At 42.7% G+C, this 23,563-nt stretch overlaps 1 protein-coding gene across 6 annotated transcripts; it reads right to left on the bottom strand.

Moving 5' to 3' along the window:
* Nucleotides 1-131: 131 nt before the first annotated feature.
* On the bottom strand, nt 132-23,455 carry nfat5b (nuclear factor of activated T cells 5b). 6 transcript variants are annotated; one of them, XM_011610262.2, is made up of 13 exons: nt 22,984-23,454; nt 12,819-12,944; nt 10,733-11,333; nt 9,992-10,178; nt 9,668-9,858; nt 9,408-9,580; nt 7,834-7,968; nt 7,704-7,756; nt 6,364-6,496; nt 5,988-6,092; nt 5,738-5,838; nt 3,550-5,371; nt 132-3,428 (listed from the first exon to the last, which is right to left on the bottom strand). In XM_011610262.2, exons 1-13 carry the CDS (start codon nt 23,054-23,056, stop codon nt 3,190-3,192), a joined length of 3,939 nt encoding a protein of 1,312 aa, XP_011608564.2. In that variant the 5' UTR covers nt 23,057-23,454; the 3' UTR covers nt 132-3,189. The 6 variants fall into 6 exon arrangements, with proteins under 6 accessions (XP_011608564.2, XP_029702668.1, XP_029702669.1 ...); XM_029846808.1 differs by having other exon boundaries at nt 3,550-5,368; nt 22,984-23,453; XM_029846809.1 differs by lacking the exon at nt 22,984-23,454 and adding an exon at nt 14,587-14,841.
* Between the last annotated feature and the right edge of the window lie 108 nt (nt 23,456-23,563).

Raw genomic sequence — 23,563 nt, 5'->3', positions numbered from 1 at the left:
GCAACACTGCCCCCTCTGGTCCGGGGTGTGTAGTGAAATCCATTTAAACCGGACATGGTTATTACGTCAGGAGCTAAAAATGAATGGTTTCATTTAAAAAGAGAAAAATAAAACCCACAGAGACTTTACCATGACTGTTTACATGTTTATTACACTTACAGCACATTTACATAAAACTCAGCAGACAGTTAATAAAACCATTCCAACAAAAGCCAGTTGTTCACATGGTAAGAAAAAAAATAATCACGCGGGTCATGTGTGTTCAGGTGGGAAAAAAAAGTTTAAAGTAGATTTTTCAAGACTTACACATTGTGTATAAAGGTTGGAACATTTTTTTTATATACACTGTATATATTTTGTTATGTACTGGTCTGCGTAAAAAAAACAACACACACATTACTGTAGAATAACAATACGCTGGATTTGGAATCAATGTCTGATGAATTGCAAGACTGGATAAAGCAAAGCAGTGGCGGCTATTTGCATATTAAACTGCAACTACATTTTCTAATTGGGAAAGTTTTTTTGTTTCTTTTTAAAATATCAAATAAAAAAACTTGCAGATCTCCACTTACAGTATATTTGCTGCATAGTAGTTTCACAGAGAGGTTGCCTGCATCAATGTTGGGTAAATGCAAAGGTACTCCAGTACAAAAAAATACAAAGTAACATGCATGATAGGACTCAAACAACAGACAAACTGAGTATTTAAAGTACACCTACTTAAACTTGAGAACTACTCGTCACTGGACCAGCGCAGCGTTAAAGAAGCAGCCATGATAAAACATCTTCTGCATGTTTGCTGCTACAATATCAAGGCACTTGTAGTAGTGAGTGAAGCAATATCTGAGGAAACTATTCCTGTCACCTTCTTGGTGTCAAAGTAACTGTTGCATTCAATGAATTCAAAACAGTCAAGAGCCTGTAGTGTTTAAAAGAAAATGAGAGATTTTTATTAACAATCCTCCTGTTCAACAGTCACACATATATTACCGATCTCTGCATTTAAATACAAAAATGAGGAGCCTGGAATTTCAGTAAAAGCAATTACCTCGCCAGTGTGTGTATAAAAGGACATTCTGCATTCGGGGCTTTGCCAGAAAAATACTGAAAGGTGTTGGTCCTCAAACAGTTTGGTGCCATTTTGACCAGCTCTGGACATTCCAAGTACAAGAATTAAGGTTTAAATTGGAATCACAAAACAGTAACTGTGCGCAGGAATTTAAAAAAAATAAAATAAAATAAAATAAATAAAAACAAGCTGTGGACAGCAGACGTAGGAGGCCCTGGTGAGGCTGCTGCCTGCACACCTAAAATATCTCATAACCACTTTGATTAACGGGAAGCAATTTTGATTGAGAACCAACATAAAAATAAATTACCGGTAGATAGAGCTCTCGGAAAAAGGTGCAGGTACTACACTGGTAAAAAGAAAATGTTTCCAAAAAGTTTGTTAAACAAACAATTAAAGTCATAAATACTGTCCTATTTTCCTATTTCACAAGTTTAAGAAAGCCAATCACAGATCATTCCTTGCTTTCCTTCATGATTGGCTCCAAAGATCACAATATTCATTTAATCTCCACTGTAAAACAAGAGCTGGTTTCTGTTCGGAGGTCTATAAAATGTAACCGTCTGCGTGATTCCAAGAACCTGTAAATAACAAGAAATACGACAACAATCACAGCACAAAACTGAGTACATTCCATCATCTTCAGAGAGACCAGCCCCTTGACACTGACAACAATACAACAGAAGAACTTTGGCGACAGGACAACCTGCGCACCAACCGCCGGACCAGGAGACGATCTTCACCCGAAACAATGCCACGATTCAAGATCCTAATCAAACTTTGGTCAGGACACCCCCAACAGACGCGACTGGGTGTGTAAATACAATCACCAGGAGAGAATCCAAATGGACCAGTTGTAGTTGCCAAAACGCTGTTTCTCTTCAACGGACACACAAAGAACGGGTAAAAGGGTCTCTGGAACACTATTCCAGGTTGTGCGTGCCCGACGCACCAAAGGGACATTAAAACAAGGATCCAACGTAAAAGACAAAAGAATAATAAACTATAAATTGCAATCTAATCTTGCTACTGTAAATACATGTACTGTATATTTAAAACTAGATGTCTAATGAAACTGTATAAAGTGAATTACAAAACTGATGAAATGCAGATTTTCCTTGTTTGTCCAGGTCTGTTGCTGATTTTTAAGAATAAAACGGGGGGCACACGGACATTCAGAGCTGGATCCCCACATCTAGTCCATTAATCTATAAAATGCTTTTTTTTTTTTATCAGTAACTAACTGCACTAGAAAACTATGGATGATGTCTTCTCAGATGCTAGCATGCAAACGTGGAATAAACAAGATAAGTTGGTCATTCGATATTTTCAAGGGTAAACGAGGAGGCGGCGGCAAAAAACAAGTAGCAAATTGGAGCTTTTCTAAATGACTAAATTTTGCTAAATGAACATGCAAACGTACACTGTTTTAGAGATGGCAACATTAAAATGAAATTCTTTAGCGCACGGCTGTTCCCTGAACTACAGTTGTAGTCAAGTCAGGACTATTTCAAATAGCTTCCTCAAACATATTCTGTATGATGCTTCCAAAAGTTCATTTATGTATATTAATGGGTGCAAGCTTACTTCTAAATCAAAGTTTGTTAAAATAGGCAGCATTTTATCAACATTACTATTAGTCTCTGTGTTTATTCTACTTTGCCAACTTTCATCTTAAACATTCTCCCTACATTTTTAAATCTATCTTCCACGTCCACGTTCATAAATACCAGTCTGACAAAACCTCCACAAAACCATAGATGATATGGGAAACGAATCACTACATCCCTCCAAACTGGCCAACACATAGTACACATTAGCTACTAACTTTCAAGATGGATGCATGGATGTTATTGGTCCACTTCACCCTCACAATTATGTATATACTTCTAATGTGATTCTGGAGAACGAACAGGAAAACAAAATAGTTCCAAATTGTCAACGTAATCATAGATCAGTAGGTAATAAAGAGTTGGACTTAAATTCACGATCTAAGGCTATTTCACTGTCTTATTCACAAAGTATTTTGAAAGTATTCCAAAGTGTCTCCCTATTTTAGAGTTACATTAAAGAGCATCTGCAAATAAAGAGAAAACTAAAGTAACTTGTGTTGAAAACTAGTATGAACGTGTTACACTGCTTCCAGTCCCTTGCAGGCCCACCAGCAGATCATCAGTCTTCCCCATGTTCTGACAGGCACCCATGTTGTTCTGCAAAGACCCGGACTGAGACAGCGACTGGCTGAGCAAAGACTGAATGTGCGCCTCGCTTTCCCTTTGGTTCTGTCCAGACTGGCTGATGGCTATAATCTGATCCGAGAGCGTGTTTCCAGCAGAGCTCATCATTTGGCTGCATTCTGCAAAGATGGAGGAGAGGTCACAAAGTTACAAGCAGTAGAAGCAGATTAAATAAGTTATGCAGATGTCATTAGTGTGCGGCTGACTTTTAATGTTTTATCTTGCAGTTTCTGTCCTCACCATCCTGAATTCCAAAGAGGAACAGGCCAGATGGCTGAGACTGGCTCGGCTGACTGATGCTCCCACTGACGGCGGTCTGAAACAGCGGCCCTGGCTGCTGGACAGGAGAGGAGGTGGTGGTCTGGAGGTTCGTCACACCGTTCTGAGATGCGAACAAGTGCGACTGGGTGAGCTCCTGAGTCAGCCCGCCCGGCAGTGAAGCCATGTTGGACTGCGGCATGAAGAGCCCCACTGGCTGGTCCTGTTGGCCGTTGGAGCCACCGCCCAGCTGCATCGGCTGTTGTTCCTGAAACATCACTTGCTGCTGCGGAGCAGAGGGGTTACCTATGGCCATAGGCTCGGAGCGATCTTGCCGGGTTACTGGTACCATACTGGCTTGGGAAAAGAGCAGAGAGGGGTCTGGGGTATCCTGGGCTATACGATTGCTGCTCGTCAACGGAGGCATCTGGACCGGACTGCTGAACAGCAGGTTGGAGGTCTGGTCTGGGGGAGGAAGGGGACTGTTGCAGAACAGCAGGCCGGCCTGTTGTGGCTGCTGCTGGCTCGGCAAAAGCGTGTTTGCTGAAGGATGCGGGGAGATGCTTGGGAACAGAGATGTTTGCTGGGGTGACTGAGAGTGGAGTTGGGGCTGAGAGGGCTGCTGTTGGTCCATGGGACTTCTCTGTTGGATGGGGAGTTGGGATTGGGTTGAAAATACTGACTGTGGTTCAGGGGCAGATGTTTGCAGAGCACCCAGAAAAGCCAGCTGCTGCTGCTGCTGCTGCTGTTGTTGCTGCTGCTGTTGTTGCTGCTGCTGCTGTTGTTGTTGTTGTTGAGCAGTACTGGATGTGAGCTGTGAAGGCAGGGATGTCTGAGGGAGGAAAATTCCAGGGGGTGATGGCTGCTGGTCTGGTGACTGTAGGACAGTCATGGTGTTTTGAAAGAGAGCAGCCTGGACCTGCTCCTGGGAAGCTTTCTGGAACAAACCTTGGGGATCCTGGGACTCAGGTAAAGGACTGGGATTGTGGAACATAGGTGGCGAAGGGTGTGAGGCTGTCTGCTGAAGGTAGTTGGTCTGAATAGAAAGGATGTCGGTTGCTTGTTGGAAAAGAGCTGCTCGCTGCTGCTGTTGTTGTTGCTGCTGCTGCTGCTGCTGCTGTTGCTGCTGCTGCTGAGCCTGTTGGAACAGACTGCCCTGGTTTGGCACCACTCCTTGCGTTGAGCCTTGCTGTTCTGGGGTCTTGCTCTGGGAGGCATCCTGAAACATGCCACACTGCATCTGAATCTGTGACTGGAACAACTGTAGATTCTCCAAAACCTGCTGCTGCTGCTGCTGCTGCTGCTGCTGATGAAGCTGCTGCTGCTGAATTTGTTGCTTTTGTATCTGTTGCTGGTGTTTTGCCATTGAGTCGTCAGACTGAAGTGCCAAGTTGCAGAAACCTTTGGCCTTAAGATGCCGCACTGCCTCTTCAAGCTGGGCAACCTCATCAGAGGGGAACAGTGGGATTTGCTGCTGCTGTGACGCAGGTTCACCACAAAGCCTCCCCACAACTCCAGAACTACCGCTGGTTCTGTCCTGCCCAAGGCCCTCTCTGGGCTCCAGGAGGAACTGCTGTGAGCCTTGCTGGAGCAGAGGATCAGCAGCTACAGAGAAGGAGGTGGTGGCTGAAATGTCCTGCTTCTGCACAGTGCTTAAGGGCTCAGTGTGGGTAAAAACAGAAGCTTGGTTCTTGTCAGCATCTCCTGCAGCCTGAGTCAGGTTGCTGGGGAAGGATCTATTATTATTTAGATGAGCTGCAGTCAAGTCTGTCTTCTGCTGGTCTGGACACAGATCACCTGTCTGCTGGACGCAAAAAAGAGGATTCAGCAATTCTCTACCTTCACCTTATCTACCAGGTGGGGATCTAGTCAGTCTTTACTCATTCCCCTTGGCAATTTGCCTTTGTTCGACTTTAGTTTTAAAGTAGCTCAGCATGCTGCAAAGCAAGGTGGTTAATCCTCTGCGACAGGATGCCAGGTCACAAGGGTGCTTTTTTCAGAAAATATGGCTTTCACACATTTTGAGGCATGTATTCATTTTTAAATGTAAGACTGAACCAAAATAAACCCTATTAAACACCTACTCAGTTGTGATATCAGATGACTTCTTCTACACCTAAAGATTGTTACTATTAAGCATTTTACTGGAGGTTTAAAATCAAAATATCACCTTAAATATACTCGATTGGAGGTTGCTGGTGACCTCCATTGGAGTGATGTCTTCTCTCTTCACCAAAGGCAACACTGGAGGCATCAATGCATCATCAAGAACTAGAGAAAGGAAAGGCAACAAATGTGTCCAATGTTAAATTTACTGATTAATAACAGTGCTGCTCTGTGCTCAACTGACTGTAACAAACAGAATTTTCTGTGTGAGTCAACACACTTTTTAATAATGGTGAAATAAGGGGGAAATTAACCTTTAATCTGTTCATCAAATGAACAAGTCTTCACTGGGGAGAGCATCTCCTTCTTCACAGGAACATCGTTTTTGGCTGCAAAAGCAATCGGCAACAGGTTTTTGCCTAGACGAGACAACAAAAGAAGTGTATTGAATGAATAACAAGGCTGCAGGCTGCTGCGGATAGTAAAAAATAGTCAAGGTTTTTTATTTTAATTTGATGCTATGAACCTTGTAAGCAGCATTTTTTGTGTTTTTGAAGGAAACATGCAGTGATCATACTGAACTGTATCTGTAAAACAATGTAATGCATCTCTAATTTCCATCTTAAATCACTGACAAGTTACATTGTATTGGTTGAAAAACACGGGCATATAACAAATGCAATAACAAACCTGATTCTGGAGTGTACGTGAAAGGCTGAATCTCATGGGATCTTCCAGCATTTGTGACCACATAAATGCCCACACACACTGAGGAGGTGGTGGCCTGGTTGTGGTACGGAGGAACCTTCACTATCAAGTGATTCTTGTTTCGTTTTTTTTTAAAAAAAGAAAGGAAATATAGTAAATACCACAATGACAATAAAATAAAATTTTAATTAATCAATCAGTAAGGTCTGGACTCAGTGGAGCTTTAAATGCACCACGCACACTGTGGCCATATACTGGACTCTTATAACAGCTCTGTATAGTAATGAGTTTCTCTCCAAGATCTTAGACTCATGACAGAAGATTTAGAGTTTGGTGTAATTCAGGTTAGAGTCTGAACTGAAATGAACTCATGGCCAGAGTGAAAATAATTTCTCTTGTCACTTTCGCATGCCAACGAGCTGATTTCTGGCACTGTGAAGAGAAAAATATGCTCTATTGATGGAAAAATCGGGTCACTTTGAGTGTCAGAGCAGAGGGCGCGGGTTATAACTCTTTACCCTCGCTCCTTACCTCCATTCAAGAAGAGGTCAAATCTGGTCTCATCAGATCACATGAACCCTTTCATTTCCAGCAGAGTGAAAATATACTGTTTTTTTTCTCTCGTTAGCCTTTCAATGAAACATAGCTGCATCACGTGTCTTCGTCTGCAATAATGGTTTATCGCCATCATTCCTTGATTACTCTTAACCCAAACGTTAGTGTCTTCATCAATCTCCAGAGTGGTTTAACTACCTCTTGCCAATAATTTGACCTTTTGAAAACCTCTTTCCCATTACCGCAGCATCCATCTTCCAACGTGGCTGTTTGAGAATAAAAAACAGCTACTGCATCAGTCAGGGTTGGACAAGTTCTTGCCAACAGCGACATTAATCTGTGGTCATTATCTGATGGAAGACATTGGTCTGCTTAGTTAAAACCAGATGGGGAACAGATTGAATGCCAATTATTAGCAATTCAATTACGGAGATCAGCTTGCCAACATCCAAGTGAGTTTGCTTGCAAATCTTGATTTAAGAAGTAATAAAACAAGGACATATGGCCCATTTCTATTGGATAGAGGTTTATCAATCCAATCTACTTCTGAGCATTTTGTTCACAAATGTTTAACCTGGACTGTTGAGACACACACGCATTGGCATTTGAGAGCAATTGTATTTAGGTCAGAACACAATGAGTCTACTCAGACCTTCGAACAAACAACCGTCTTAGGTGATTACATCTAAAGCCCCACACAAATCTAAATTACCTGCTTCTATATACTGAGGAACTGTGTTATGGGGGTAAACAACTCAACGATCTACCTGGTGAAACAGCTCCATGTCAATTTCAGCTTCTGCTTTCCATGATTTCTCATCTGGAACAACATAAGTAGGATGATTACTGCAAAAAAATATATAAAAAATCATCCCAAGTGACAGAAATGAGTCTCACCTGCAACATTCTCTTGGAATATGACTTTGGTGTCCTTCAGAAAGTTTTTGCCGATAATGAAAACTTCCTCTCCTCCTCTAACGGAACAACTGTGTAATGACTTCTTCAGAATTTCAGGGATGCCAGCAGGCTGAGCTGTCAAGAGACAAGATGTCGAAATGTAAGGAGGGATCTTTTTTAAGAATATCTTGTTAATAGTACCTATAAAGTTGACCCATTTAAATGTCATTTTATATTCATCATACAAATAAACAAGGATTAGTTCAAAATAAAATGATGTTCAAACATTTGGTGAAAATAATTCTTGGTTGTTACACAAAGCTTTTTTTTTTTAGCTTAATCATAAAGGAACAAATAATTTGATTTTTTAAGGACAAAATGTGGTCTCTTGAAAAATGTTCTGCGATTGGAAATCTTACGAAATAAACGGGTGAATTACCCAACCCATTTAAAAAAAAATTTTTTTTTAATCAAAACTGACGTTGACTACAACCTGTGTCACTGCTTCATCATTGTCATCTCATTTTAAACTACAGATGCTTCTCTTGGTGCTCGTTATTTCCCCATTCACCGTATTGCAAAATATTTTTGTACATGACTTGTTTGCGTCATTCTTTTAGTTGTTACAAGATCAGTCATACATAATACGCTTGGAAAGCATTGAGTCTCCTTCCTAATCATTCTGGTACTGTTTAAAACCCATGACTACTTCTTCATGCCCCAAATTTCTTGTAACACATCTGTGATGCTTCACTGTAGGTTGATGAGCTGTATATCAAAGCCATTAGGGCTGCATCAGTAAAGCACGCGTCCCCTGGCCTTCCATATGTTGACACGGACTGACACCAGCACCAGGTAATCTGCAGCAGGAAGGATGACATGTACAAATGCTCGAGCACCAATGACAACAGAAATCACTTTAGGTCCTGACATAAACAAGAGAAAGTGGAGGTAAAAGCGGCGTAGAGGTTCGCCGAGACTGTCACTGTTAAATAATCAATGAGGAATCTTATGATAGATAGATGGAATCTCATGATAGATAGATGGAATCTCATGATAGATAGATGGAATCCCATGATAGATAGATGGAATCTCATGATAGATAGATGGAATCTCATGATAGATAGATGGAATCTACTTGCCCGTGTCTCTGGTTGTCAAACAAACACTCAGCATAGCACATTATTCTTCTTGTCCTCTAAGATGGTTCACAATACCTTTCCAGTACACATGCACACAAATGCCAAAGGGGATTACGTTTTTGTGGAAAGTTATTTCCCTGGATTGTTTGCTGGCTCTGCTTAAATAACAGGACCCAGAAATGGTTTTGTTGTCGTTCTCTCACTGCAGCCTCATGTTGAAACTTTCCAATAATTTTAAGGCTTTCATAAAACCAAACCCACCCCATATTTAAACTTCTGATCCCGAAGGGATCTTTAGTGTTTGATTGTGGAACTCAAACGATGCCAGTGGGTTGACTTCAACTACAATAACAGATGGGGTGTTAATATTGGGAGTATTTGAATTTAAACCTCAAATCAGTCAAAAATGCCACAACCTATGCAAACACTTACTGCACAGGATTGGAGATGAGGGAGTCTGTAGCGTCAGAAAAGAGCCATCTGAACGGGGAATGTTGACCCGGAACACCAGGCGAGCGCGCGTGCTCTTCTTCTTTGACCCAGCAACACCTATGCGGGCCTCGACATCAGCATTACGGAGCTTTAAGATGCCAACACAATCCACCCTGCAGACACACAGTGACGGAACACATTTTCAACACCACACTTTAGGACCAAAATGACCTAAATCTAATGCCAGAAAATGAACATACGCCAGTGTCATGTTAGTGCTGGGCTCCAGGGACACCTCGATGACGGTTGTGCCATCAATGTCCACCTCTTTGCAGGCCGTAGTGTTGCGGCCGGTCACCCTGCAAGCTTGGTAAAACCCATGAGGCTTCACGCGCCCTGCATCATTGGCAACAAACACCTGCAGGACCACCGGCTCATTCAGCCCCTCCAGCTGTGTAAGGTTGAAAACATATGTTTAAGCCCACATGAGAAAGTTGACAAGGAACTTGTAAATCAATACCACAATCTGACTTGGATTCTTGCTTCGACAGACTTAAACGGCTGTGTCAGAGGTTTGCAGTCACCTTTACAGTAGGGAAGCTCTGCTGAGTACAGTCTTTCACTGACCCTCTGCTGCCTTCGGTAAGATAGCGAGCTCGGTGCTGAGTCTCAGGCTGGACAAGGATCTTTAGCTCCTTCCCCTCACTCTTCTGTGGGAACTGCATCATAAGAGTCCCTCCTTTCTGCTTGTTTCTCTGAGGGTCATCCGAGCTGAAACAAAGATCACTAATGTTGGATGGACGCAGCCATAATTCACTGATGTTAAAGTTGCTTTAACAGAAAACTTTCATTTGCAACGGTCTGAGCAGCGCAGTTAACGAGTTAACCAACTAGAACTCAACCAACCAAGCATATTAGATCTCCAGCTCTTAAAACGTCCAGAGTTATCTGTTTATTTAATCAGCACTGCTTATACTAGGTCTTTGAGAGAGGCTCTGTGATTCACTGTGGCTGACCACTGTTTGTATTTCAGTATCCTGCCCCTCCCTCCCTGTGAACTGACCGCTGTTCTTCAGTCAAAGCGCGGTGGGAAATTTGGAACAGAGGGAGCTTGTTGATGATTTCCATCTGTTGTGTGATGTGTCCTTTCCTAATCTTACCTATTCTGACAGTCAGGACGAGTGCTGTATGAGATTATCCAGCAGGTCCTTTACATCATGATTACTGATGTGGGAAAGGCTCAGAAACACGCTGTATAATGGCAATAAAATGCTATTTGCTATATGCTATTTTACTCAGAGTTTGCTTTAAAATGTTCTACAAACCTTCCTTTCGGTCCAGTCTTGCTATCTGGTCCCAGCTGGGACAGAACAAAGTGGGGACCTTTGGCGCTGTCGGCATCAAACACATCCATGCTGGCCTCTCCTGCAGGCACAGACTTTGGACCGGGCCTCTGCCGAGGGGTTCGTTTGCGAGACTTCCGTGGCACTTCTGTGTTGTCGTTGTACGAACTGGTGCTCATGATGCTGAAGTTGGAGCGAGAGTCCTCCATCCATATGCTGTTACTCTGCTCTGAATCCAGGGACGTTTCATCCTGGCAGGACATCCTGCTGTCATCAAGCAGGTCCAGCGGCGGCGGAGAGATGTTCAACACGGTGCGGCGCTTCGACGGGGTCATCTGGTGATGCGGCTGTGTCTCTTGGGACACGGCGCCCCTTCCTGCTATCAGTTCGCCGCCGGACCTGCAGTTGGCGCCACCGCCACCATTACCGTTTCCACCTTCTGCCGGGACGACCTCTGGTACAGCTCTGCTGCCCCTGCCCTCCTCGGGCTCAACATTGCTGCCTTGAACTTGGTCACTGGAATGAGCGACGGAGCTGGAGGAGGTGGAAAAAGCATTGCGGGAGCCTTCCATGGTCATGGCATCTACAGTGCAAATAATTACACGGTAAATGGAAAGAACCCAACCAAATATCGGCTAGCAGTCCCAATTAAGCAGCAAAATTTGTTCAATATGTTTTTGTTTTTTTTCAGTCATCTCCATCTGCCCACTGAAATGTCCATCCTTTCATTGGATATGATTTGCCTGTGTGTCTGCATTACTGATATTCTAGCAGTACTTCTACAAAGTATGAATATGCGTAATATGTGTAACATTAAAAATGTGACTTGAACACTTGAATAGGTTTACCATTATTTCAAGACGGTGTTTATGTTGCTACAAGCTACCGTGGAGGAGGGTCCTCGAAAGGGGGTAGGCTTAAAGTTTGATGCATGCCAATTATTAGCTTTTGGGTTGTTGTTTTTTTGGTTTTGCTTTCGTGAAAACGTTCATTTTGTCAGGACTATACTTAGCCACAGAAACAAAATAAACAAGCTTCTGACCTATGAAGCAGAGAACTGCAGACCATTTTATATGTAGACACTCCCTGATTCAGAGGGAACTTCCTGGAATATAAGAATGAGACAGCGGGTGAGCAATAAGAGCTGAACAGTAAAACTGAATTCAGATTCTTAAATAATAATACAGGCTGTTTTGTTTGGAGGTTGCTGCTCCAGCATGCCGACTCACTGCATTTAAAAACGCAATCAAATCTTTAAAATGGTCTCGGTGAAGAGAAGGGAAACCTGAAGTTGCAGATTGGAGAAAAAAGAATTAGACTGCCGTCGTCGTCATTCTGAATTGTTTGGCGAATCAGTTTGCAACACAGACAGGGGGAAAAAGCCGTTGGGGTGGGGAAAGTGAGACGATATCAGCTTGAAGACGTATCAAAACTTGCAGGCATATGTGATCACAGCTCAAATACAAACATTAACACAAGTTGACAAGTGTTACGTTACATCCTACACACCATCTTTGGAAGCAACAGAAAACTAGACAAGCCAACTGCATGTTTTATTAAAACTCTGACCCTGTTTTGGCTCTACTGAAATGAAACAATCAGGAAGTTGAGAATTCAATCCCAAAAAAATTGTCCTCAAAAGCATCATTTTTTTAAATAAGGAGAGAAAAGCCTTAAATGGTATCAAAGAGTGTCTCGATTCATGATGCTTGGTTCTCCTGTGAATGCACCCACCTTAAAAGCTTGTGAAAAATCACTTTTATCCCTCCTGAATCTTATTGTATCTGAGTCTTTAATCAATATTGCCTTTCGTATGGATCATACATTTATTCCATTTAATAGCCTATTTTATGAAAAGTAAATATCCCGTATCTAATTTCCCGGTACGCCGCTGCAAGACACGATTGCATATAGCTGCAAAAAGGAGGACAGACTTCATGATTTTCCTCCTTTTGCTGCTGTCCAAAGGGTTCAGGATATTAATCTTGGGTGTTTTGTGCTGAGAGGAACACAGCGTATGTCACAGGCACCCTGTGAAGAAATTAACATTAGAGGAGCAACATCGCACCTGGTGCCAGCACAGCTGATGGGGGAGGTCCCGCCTCTCCGCCGCTTTTTTGACTCATGATTTTCAGGTCCTGCTGAACGGAGAAAGGTAACTGTAGCTCGGGAGGAAGAAGATCATACGCCGATTCTGTTGAGGGATGCAGGAGAGACAATGAGTGTGGTGAGGGGTTCGATTAGGTCGTCGGCCGTTGTTAGAACAGTACAAAGAAAATGGAAGCCAACAGATGCTCCACAGCACAAATGCTTGTTATTGTATGTTGGTGGAAATGGCATTTCTGCAATTGTTTACGATGTGTTCTAATCACACGTGGTTTTTACAGCAATGTTACATCACACCTCTTTGGCAACTGTACCACATACTTGAGGCAGGGCATGAAAACAGGAGAAAATGAGGATGAGAAAAACAAAGTTTGCATCCATCCTGTCACAGATAAAACTGTTTCTGCTCTGTGTATGTGTGTGTGCGTGCGTGCGTGCGTGCGTGCGTGCGTGCGTGCGTGCGCGCTTGCATCTTTAAATGATGTGAAACAGATTCATACATAACAAACATGGCAGATCTCTTTACTAACAGGTACCGGTGCCTCCCTTGGGGCCGTGGGGAGGAGAGAAAGCCCTGGGTCAACAGCACGACAACACTTTTACTTGCAGCCCGATTCATCATCAAAATATTATGGTTTGAACTTATAGCAGCCTTTACAGTTGTTTCACTCCCTTCTCTGCCAACTGCCAGCTTTAATTACTTGCAGCTGAGTCCCGGGGTTCAGGGTGTATATCAGATACTTAACCCTCCCATTGTTACCACTCACAGCGCACAATAGACAAACCTTTGACATACCGAAACCAGCCCATGCCTCTTCATTTCCAAAAGCCCTCCAGTCCCTTACCCCTCGCTTTAGAAGAGCTGGGAATGCCGGTTCCCAGAAAGGGAGCTTAAACCTGGATGCACTACAGGCATACGCAGGTCCCACTGGCCACACATACACACAGGGCTCTAGTGTGGTTTTGCTGGATATTTGCTAAGTCCTCCAGAAAAATCAGAGACACACATGCATGCACATGCACACAAATACCTCCCCTCCGCCTCCACAAAAACACTTTCTCCTCTCTTAGACTAGGTCTTCTTGGGACTTGCTTCCTGAATGCACATGCAGCAACATGTGCTCCGACTGAGCAACCCTTCCAGTAAACAGATTGCCAACCACACAGACAGAAAATATGTACTCTTCTCTCAGAGCAGCAGCTTTGAATCACTGGCTAGCCTGTTTGAAAGGGTTTTCCACACACTCAGGGTTTTAGTGAACAAAAGTTCTTATTTTGCCATATATTTTTGAGCAGACAGATGGGTTTTTTATTTACCGTGTGACAAAACACTGTCCCCCTTTCACAAGGTTCTTTTTTTCTAAAAAGCCAAAAAAGGTGCTGCCTTCTTTGTAGGGGAATAACCCAACTTGCACAGCATGTTTGGATTCATTTCATGCACAACACTGGGGAAAACCTTTCATTCTCTGTACGAGTTTGTCAGTATGAACGCATCTAAAACAGGTCACATTAGTTGATACTGTCCTTACAGTTGTGTAAATGGCAGCTGAATGTGTGGCTCGCTTCATTAACTCATCCACCAATTTAGATTCTTGTCACGAGCGAACCGAAGGCCTGAGCTGCTTTTGGAAATGTGCGAAGTGAAGTTGTTTTTTTTGATTTTCGTATTCTCACCATATGCTGCACTCAAGTGAAAGTCCAGCCTAAAAGTGAAAAAAGTAAATACTCACCATGTGAATGGAAGGACTTACACTTTCATTCATTTCTGTTACATTTCTGCTGCTCGCCCTCACCAGTCCAGGCACCTGGGGTGTGGCTTTTCGGGGGGAGGTCCTCCAAATTTCTCACTCTCAGCCGTGTTTACCGCATTCGCAGAAGGCTTCCGACATTTTACTTGCTCAACAGGTTAGTAGTGTTGTCATATGGAATCCTGTTCAGCAGAACTGAAGCAACAGCAACCTGCTAATGTTCAATTCCCCCCCCCCCCCCCCCCCCCAGGCTCCACAGCCCTGACTGACAGAAGTAATTAAATGTGGGCTTAACTCACCTTGACAGAACATTTGGACATTAGTTCAAGTCATGATGGAGGAAAGCAAAACACCGAAGTGGGCGGCACCTGCAGCAAACCATGTACAACAACCCTGAAATGTTTACAGCCAAGCCTACATGAAGGCTGCCAGAAACTCCATAGTAACGCAGATCGGGGCAGAAAAAGCCTTTGGAGCTTTTGCATCTCTTATGAGATGGCAAAATGATACAGGAGAAACAAACCCCCACCACAGCGCAGGATATTATTTTGTGAGGGTCATCGCCACATTGCGGCTTCTACAAAATGATAAGACGAATAGTTCATAAACCATGATTACTTAATGCAAAGCTGATATTTTCCCCTGTTAAATCCGTTGCAAAAATCCAAGTTCAGCTGCTCCAAAGTCAAAATATGAGCAAAACTGACAATATTATAATAATTCCTGGATATTAGTCAGGCCCAAAGTTCAATTGCTTTGAGTTAAGTACTTTAGCATATAGATAAAGAAGGCTCACATCAAAAGGCAGTCTTTATTTAGTATATATGTGGAATGCTTACTACCTTTCAAGGTAACCTATAAATTTGACCTACATTTCTACAAAACAAAAGCTTCAACTAGCTGAATAATTGCCAGACAACTTTCGTTGGCCGGAGGGGTCGGCCCAATGTTACCACACACCCGATGACTCAAATATGTTGAAAGAATAGTCTTTCAGTAATCACTCTGCAGACGATTGCACAATTGTTGCTGGAGTGGGATTACTAACGTATTTGCTATGTTGCTGCATCCAGGAATACAACAAGTGACTCCATGTGCATTTTCTTTGAGCTCCCATGAAACAGGATGGAGGGACAAAGGGATTTTTAGTCTCTGAGTGACACATGAAACAACACTTTACTCTCATACTGACCTTTTTAAGTCATTTCCTCAGTAACTGAAAACTTCAGACGAGCAGACTAGCTTTTCTCATGATGTTGATTTCTAATCTAAAGGAAAAGATAGATTAAAAAACGTATACAATACTGTATGTGGAATATGTGTTTGAACATTAGTTATAGAATTCCATTAAGGAAGAGCCATTAACTTTCAGGTATCTGACCCAGGCTTTCTGCTGTGACCTTCTAAAACATAGTTAGAGATTAAAGGCGTCCAAAGCCCCACTGTTGATGCCCAGGTGTGAAGGTCAACCAGAATGCAGACTGGGCTGAGTCTCTTGGTTCACGTCCTAGTTACTGGGGGAGTTTGTGCTATGTAGCTCTGTTAGTCCAGCTAATCCTGAGGTGTTCAGCAAAGACCTCCAGGCAACAGTTTATGTAACTTCAACAAACCACCGCCACCATCCTGACTTTACAAAACAGCCCAACGAGGCTCCCGTAAGGCCAAACCACATAGTTTAGAGTCGCAGCAGTGCAATGGAGACAGTGTTTCTGTGAGAAAAACAGACAGACTGGTAAAAAAAATAAAATAAACACCCTTTGTCCAGCGATGCTGCGTTGTTTACCGGAATCAGACCGATGAGATGGATACTGACGCCGACAGGAAAGCTCAACTTCAGAAAGCAGTGGAATTCAAACTATTTACAGAGAGACAACACACGTGCATGCAAGCGCACACACACACACACACACACACACACACACACACACACACACACACACACACACACACACACGCACACGCACACGCACTTATATACCAAAGATGGACTAAACTCTTCAAACATATGCTTAACTTAATACTTAGGTTCTAAACTACACCAAAAGACCAGGCAGTACTAGGTAGTAATCCCAGATTCCTAACTTCCCAACATTAGAAATGACCTTAAATCATACCATACTCTCACGTTGATGTCTAAGCCATAAATTTGAATGATTAAGTTGTGGGATCCAAAATTACGACTGCGCGGCTGTGAAAGAGACGTCCTTGTTAGGACCCTACACATGCACAGTTTACACAGGCCCGTAGATGGAACCGCGCACAGTAAAAGCATTTGCGCATAGTAAACACTGTGACATCACCACACTGCAAGTTCAATGCATGTATTATTACCTCAAACCTTGTGCTTTTATGATCCACACTTTGGTTTTGCCTGCTAAACAAGTAGCACAGCGCTATCTGATTAAGCTCTTCATGATATCAGTTAAACACGCAAAAATGATAACAGTGTTAAGCACTGCAATGACAATATGACTCACAGTAATACAGGGAATGTTGCTAAAGGTTTTTAAACCCTTTGGTCGGTGCTTAAGAAAATAGTCTAATCAAAAAATGCAAATGTGGTGCAGTAATGTACAGTATACCTCATAATGCCCTTTGCAAACAAGTAGCGACTTACACCTGTAGTCTAGCATAGCATATTCTAATATCATATAGTAAAGCAAAAGCTTATAGAGGCAGCAGTAATACGAGGTTATATAACAGGTTACATAACATAGTAGAACCCCTTGTCTTTGATCTTTTGACGAACAAAGTTTAAAGTCCCTCCAGAACCTGTAACATCACCAAAATTGACTCATTTGTTACCTATCCCATCATCAACATTCCCTGAAAATTTCATTAAAACCCATTCATAACTTTTTGAATTATTTTGTTCACAGGCACAGACTCCTCAGTGGCGGCAACAAACCCTACGAAACGATCACTCCTGGATGCCGGCGCCAAGCGTGTATGTCTGACGCATGAAGAGGCCACGTCAACATCTGCCGGGGCAGCGTCAGACTTGCTGAGACATTGTAGTACATACATTATAAATTCTGCTGATGGCATCCCCTTTAAAACCTTCTGTCTTGCCCAACAGTACATAAAGGTGTGGCGACTAGAAAGCAGAACAGCACCCACATTAAAGCTGTTGCCATTGATCACACAGAGAACCGGCTTAAAACTTCTAACTTTCACGTTTGCAACAACACAGCAGGAAAGAAAAAAGGCACGAAGAATCAACAATCTTTTATATATACCACTATTAAATGACGGACTTTAGTACTTCATCTCCACTTGTCTGGACTTGTCTTGAGGTAGGAGACTACGCTGTGTGTGTGGACAAAGAGTGAACACAACCTTTGTTGGTAAGTTGGAAAGGGCAACTTTACACAACGTGAAAAGCACAATAAAGTATTCAGGAATTAAGAACAGTGCCAGAAACTAATTGTGTAAAGTTTTCCAAAAGAACATGACCTGCATAAGCCTCTGAACAACATAAACTATATCCAGCTCTAGCTCTTGATTAAAAATGTCCCGTGTGATCCATAGGTCCCATAGGTGTAGATCAAGTTTCTTGATAGGTGTGTATGATGACCGTCTTACAAATATAATGTTCTTTTAGCCAGGATGTAAATGTGGGGACAGGTCTGGAAGGTCAGGGACATCAAACACCAGATCGTAGATGAGATCGTTGAAGAATAGAGGACCATTCGAATGTTTGTCCTCAAGTAGAATAGCACAATTTATCCCTAATGGCTCGTTTTTCTTTTTTTCAACTGTTCAATGCCACTTCAATAAAAACAGTGATAAAGATATCCAACAATTGCAGGATGCACAGGGAGGACTGCTGTCCAGCGCTCCTGTTCCCTCAAACCCTGTCAGCCTGAAAGGAAGCTGCATATGACTCAGAAAAAAGAAATCAAAACACCGGATATTGAGATGCCTCATTGGTGGGACTGTCTGTCTTGACTCCACATATTCAACAGACGACACGGCAGTTTGCCTTAATAGCAGAATGACAAAGTCCTCAAATCCAAGGTAGAATCCAGGTGAAATGGTGTCTGAAGTCAGACATTACACAACGTGGGGCAGCGCTGTTGCCACGGTTACAATAATAAACATGTGGTTTAGGTTAGGGAATGGCTGTGGTCACGCAAACAAAAATGACAGGAAGAGCAACCGTTAACTTTCATCCAGTGCGTCAATGTAATTACAAAAACAGTCATTTCAAAGGAAAACTGAGGGGGAAATGGTGGGGGGGGCACCAAATGAAAAGCAAGGTTGTAAACACCCAGTAATGACCTATTTGAAGCATAAGATGAGCAAGAGACACAAAATCCCTGCAACTGAGTGAAGCAATGTGGGTTAGAAGAATTAAAGTATACATTTCAATCCTTTTCAATTTTACTGTAAAGTTTAGGATATAAAAATTCCAACATTTAATCAAGCTGGAATGTTAAATCAACAGCATTCTGGTAAATTTCCAAATAAAATTGCAAATAATAAGATGGCCCATGAATGGCTGTGATGCAAGACTGGTGTATTGGATTTTGTGAAGGTAGCGGCCTTGGCGACTGTTACTATGGGCTGTCTTTTTATTTAATAACAAGTTGCCGAGTGAACGAGCAGTGCAGGGTCCTTCCCTGGTAAAGCTGCACCGGTCCATAAAGCCACGGTGGGGGGATTCTCTCCTTTCAATGCAGTTTTCATTGTGGCACAAGTTCGGATGTCAAGTATTCCAGACATCCTATGGAGACAAGTGACTAATGTAATGGGCCAAATGCTGGAACAGAATGTACACAACATCAAAACCACCTACTTTGGTCTCTCTCATGCATTCAGCTTTGATGAAGCAGGCCACGAGAAGGGCACCTCTGAAGTGGTCCCGTGATATCTGGCACTGGGACCTTGGCAGTGGATCATTCTGGTCTTGTGGGGTTTGGGAGGGGCGGCTCCGCTCGGGCCATGGTAGCGTTGCATACCATGAATGCCCGGTTGGAATGGGATTTGGGAAGTTGCCTTGGGCATTTTGTCATGTTGCTCTGTCCATTCCTGAATGGTATTTGTGATGTGTTACCATGAGCAGGTGTATGTGATTCAGGGTTTTTTTGCCCTTCACAGACCTTTTATCAATTCATTTTCAATTTTCAGTTTTACAGGAACATTGAACATTTTTAAACAGGTTTAATTGCAGCGCCATCTATATCTATAATAGAGCAAATGGCCTCCAGTCAACTGCTGTTTGGCTCCTGCCAGTGGAAAGACTCCCGCCAGCCAAGACGTAACACACTCAATATTTAATGTCTTACGTCAGAATCATCTCGCTCTGTCTGAGCCCAAAAACAAGAAGTGGCTGTTAGATCTCACAGGTGCTGGGAGTTTTTCGTGGAAGAGTGCGAAAATTCTTCTACAAGATGATTAGAAGCGAAGGCATATTAGCAGCCGTGGGCTGGAGAAGCCCGTCTGTGTCCACAATAAAGTCTCTAAATCTGAAACTTCATATTTTCGGGGCAGACACACGTCATTTAGTGATCAAGTGGAAAAGGTGAGTACAATCAACTATTATAGCGACGGCACCAACAACAGACAGCTGTGCAGCTTTCAAGGAAGCCCATAATACTAAGGAAGGGAAAGAAATGCTTGTCATAAACATGTCTTAATGATTTAAAAAAATAAAAATAAAAAATCAAAGCAAATGCGGCACCATAGTTATAGAGGTTTTATGGTTTTGCTGATAACTTCTAAGTACATCATAAATATCTATTAAATTGTACAATAGTACAAACAAAACCACCACACAGGAAATGACCATTTTCCAGTCATGTTACTTCTGGAAAATAATGTTACACAACCAGGTAAATCAGTCTCAACACCTGTGTATAATGCCTATGTCTATAACTTAAGTTGTGGCTCGTATGTTAGCTGCCCATAACAATATATGATAATGGATCCTCAAAATAACTTTTACTAAAAGCTAAAAAAGAACAAAAAGGAATCTCTTAACCGGCAACGTCACACTGTTGTGACCAAAACAAATGCAATGTCACAAATTACTCGCACCTCTTTATCTTCCTTTGAATCTCTCCCATTAAACATTAACAATCCTCAAACCTCAGTAAGAAAGACTAATTGGGCCAAGGTCAAGATATCACCTCCGCAGGTATTTACTACACACTTGTGACTTATTTGACAGCTGCAAAACACTGGATGAGCACATAAAATGTTCTTGCCTATAAAACATTAAACAATTAAAATGATCTCAACGTCACAAGGCAGCTGGGTCATCGGACGATAACGCCAAAGTTCAATTTTCTGCCTCGAATTTAAATAAAAGGCTCTAATCCTGGTGGCAGAATTTATGAACTTTAAATACATTTCACCTCCCTCGGGTATTTTGCCACTATTTTTTCCTTTCATCGTCAGATATCAACAAGCTTTCAAGGCAATCAAGTATTTTAAGCGCATGCCGCTAAGTTTGCTTAACACAGCAGAGTCAATATTAATAGAGTGCTATTTAAGCCCGGGTTTACACACCAAGCAACCAGGGAGTTAATGATTGTCCCAGCTTTGGTGGTGTCAATACAAAAAAACAGACCTATGTTAAGATTTGTGGTCTAGCAATTGTCAACCTGGTCTGACAGAACTTATGGGAACATTCTTACCTTTGATGGGAAATGAGTTTTATGATGTCCGTTAACTCAGTCATTGACATGCATTCCTGTCCCGAGAGCTATTGTTACCATGCCCTACATTTCCTCCGTATTTCCCGGGCCGTCCACATGCTAAAAATATGTATTTCACATTGTACTTTAGTTTAAAAAAAAACAACCAAGATATATACACACACACACATATAAAATCTCAGGGAATAAAATTATATTTTTCTCTTGATTTTAGCATAGTTTGGAGTGACCACAGGCGCTTTGGCACGTGTAGGTGTGATGATCTGATACTCCACCGGTTCTTCCAATCAGGGCTCAAACTTCTGTTAAACCTTTTGAAGCGGCTGCTCTTGGTTTTTCTCATAAAGACGCACCAGCAAATTATTGAGATGCTTTACAAAAGATCTCTCCATTGCTGTTCCACTCACCTTTAATGCCAGCTTCCAGAAAGCAAATAAGAATGATGGTACAAATATTTTTTTACATCTACAACGTAAACATGTTAAAGTGAAGAAGCCATGTCAGCACAAAATTTAATTGCCAACATAATTTCTGTAAAGCACAATTATTTAAATGCGAAATAAGCTGGGCCAAATTACTGTGCATATATGCCAAAAAGTAGTTTAGCAGTAATCCATTTACATTAAAATGACTATTTGACCAATACAAAGATCACCGTTTCCCTAGTGCATAAAAGAGAAACCGTCTAGTTAACTAGCACCAACTTGGTCGTATTGAAGGTAAGTATTTAACCAAGTATTGAACATAAGCAGACAAAGCTTGTTTAAAAATGAAATCAGTACATCTCACTTTGTATTGCTCCTTTTTCTGTCACACCTTTGTGCTTTACAGCTCTACAAATTGCAAAGAGAGCAGGCCTCCAGATTGATCCACCAAAGTCTAAACCCTAACTTACCAGTAATCTCTGTCCACGCTTAACAACCGCTAGTTTTCCTAGGACACCTTAGCTGCAGGACAGCTGACGCTGCCGTCAAAGCTAACATTGCTATTTCACTGTCATGGTGCAGCCACAAGATTCCAGACAAAACAAAACATTGTCAAAGGATCACGATTTCTCTGACAGCTGACACGCTTCTGATGAAAACTGATGCCTCATGCAGGGGGGGGGTCAACCTTGAGACAGCAGTTATCCAGGAGACATTTAGGGTAGTTGGCCTTTCAGGACTGCAGTTTAATGGGAGTAAAAGGTTCTCCATGTGTGACCATCCCTCTATCTACCAAAAAAATGCATTTTAATAGGCCTTTTACTACTTTTGGGAATACCTTAGAGGGGCAAAGGCCCTTGATTATACATGTATGTGTACTTCTCTCTCTAAAAAGGACACATTCTGTATTCAGGATCCCCTCTCAGGGTCAGTGGTGTATATACGATGGCTTCTTTATGAGGGGGTGTATATATAAATAAACCCGCATGCAACGGACCACACTGCCTCCCAACCCGAGAGAAAGGAACTGGTCTGACCGGTGCGAGTGCAGCTGCTGCTGGGTTCAGCTTTACGGCTTTAAAAGCCCCAAAAAATGTTTAACCAGGTTGGAGCTGATCCGGGAAACAAAGTGGTGACGTTTGGAGCAGCCTCGTCGGTCATGAACGCCTCTTCGGCTCAGACACGTGACAGGGGCTGAGCTGGAGAAGTGACAGGGAAGAGCCCCGCAAAGTGGACGCACTCGCCGCAACAGCAACGCAAACACGAACGAGAGACAGTAGAAAGCTCACCTTCGGAGTACAGAGATGTGGGGAAATTCAGGTCGTGGTCCACGCCGGGAAAGGATATAAAGTCAGAGGGCATCGCAGTCCCTCTATCTGAGAAACCGGACGCCTTCTTTCACGCTCAACGTGACTTTTTGGAAGTTGTTGCGTTCTTTCTGGTAGAAGAGCAGCAGTTGGAGTGGCGAGCCTGCTTCTCCCGCTGGGTCACCGTGTCCACGCTCCCTCGGCTGGCTGCTACTCCCCCCTCTACCCGCCCACGGCGCGCGTTTGTTGTCGGCAGACGGCTCGAGCCGCGGAGCGGCCACGCCCACGCCGATGACGCAACACGACTGCTCGCGTCTCGGTTGCGCTTTAAATTCTGCTTTCGTTTTTAGCGTTTTTATCTTTAAAACCGAATGTAGTCCATCCGTAGGGCACATTCTTGTGTGCGAAAATTCGCCGTTGAGGTGTAGAGCGTTAGGGGGAGTGAAATAGATGGTCACAGAAACCTTTAAACATCTAGACGAGTTAAGTTAGAAAGTAGCCAAGATGCCTTTATGACTAACTTTGCCACAGTGTATTATACATACATGGAAGAAAATGTTGC

Source organism: Takifugu rubripes, chromosome 13, assembly GCF_901000725.2.
Source record: "Takifugu rubripes chromosome 13, fTakRub1.2, whole genome shotgun sequence".
NCBI classification, from domain to species: Eukaryota; Metazoa; Chordata; class Actinopteri; order Tetraodontiformes; family Tetraodontidae; genus Takifugu; species Takifugu rubripes.
Note: the sequence above shows the minus strand (reverse complement) of the source record. Positions and strands in the feature narration are given on the sequence as shown.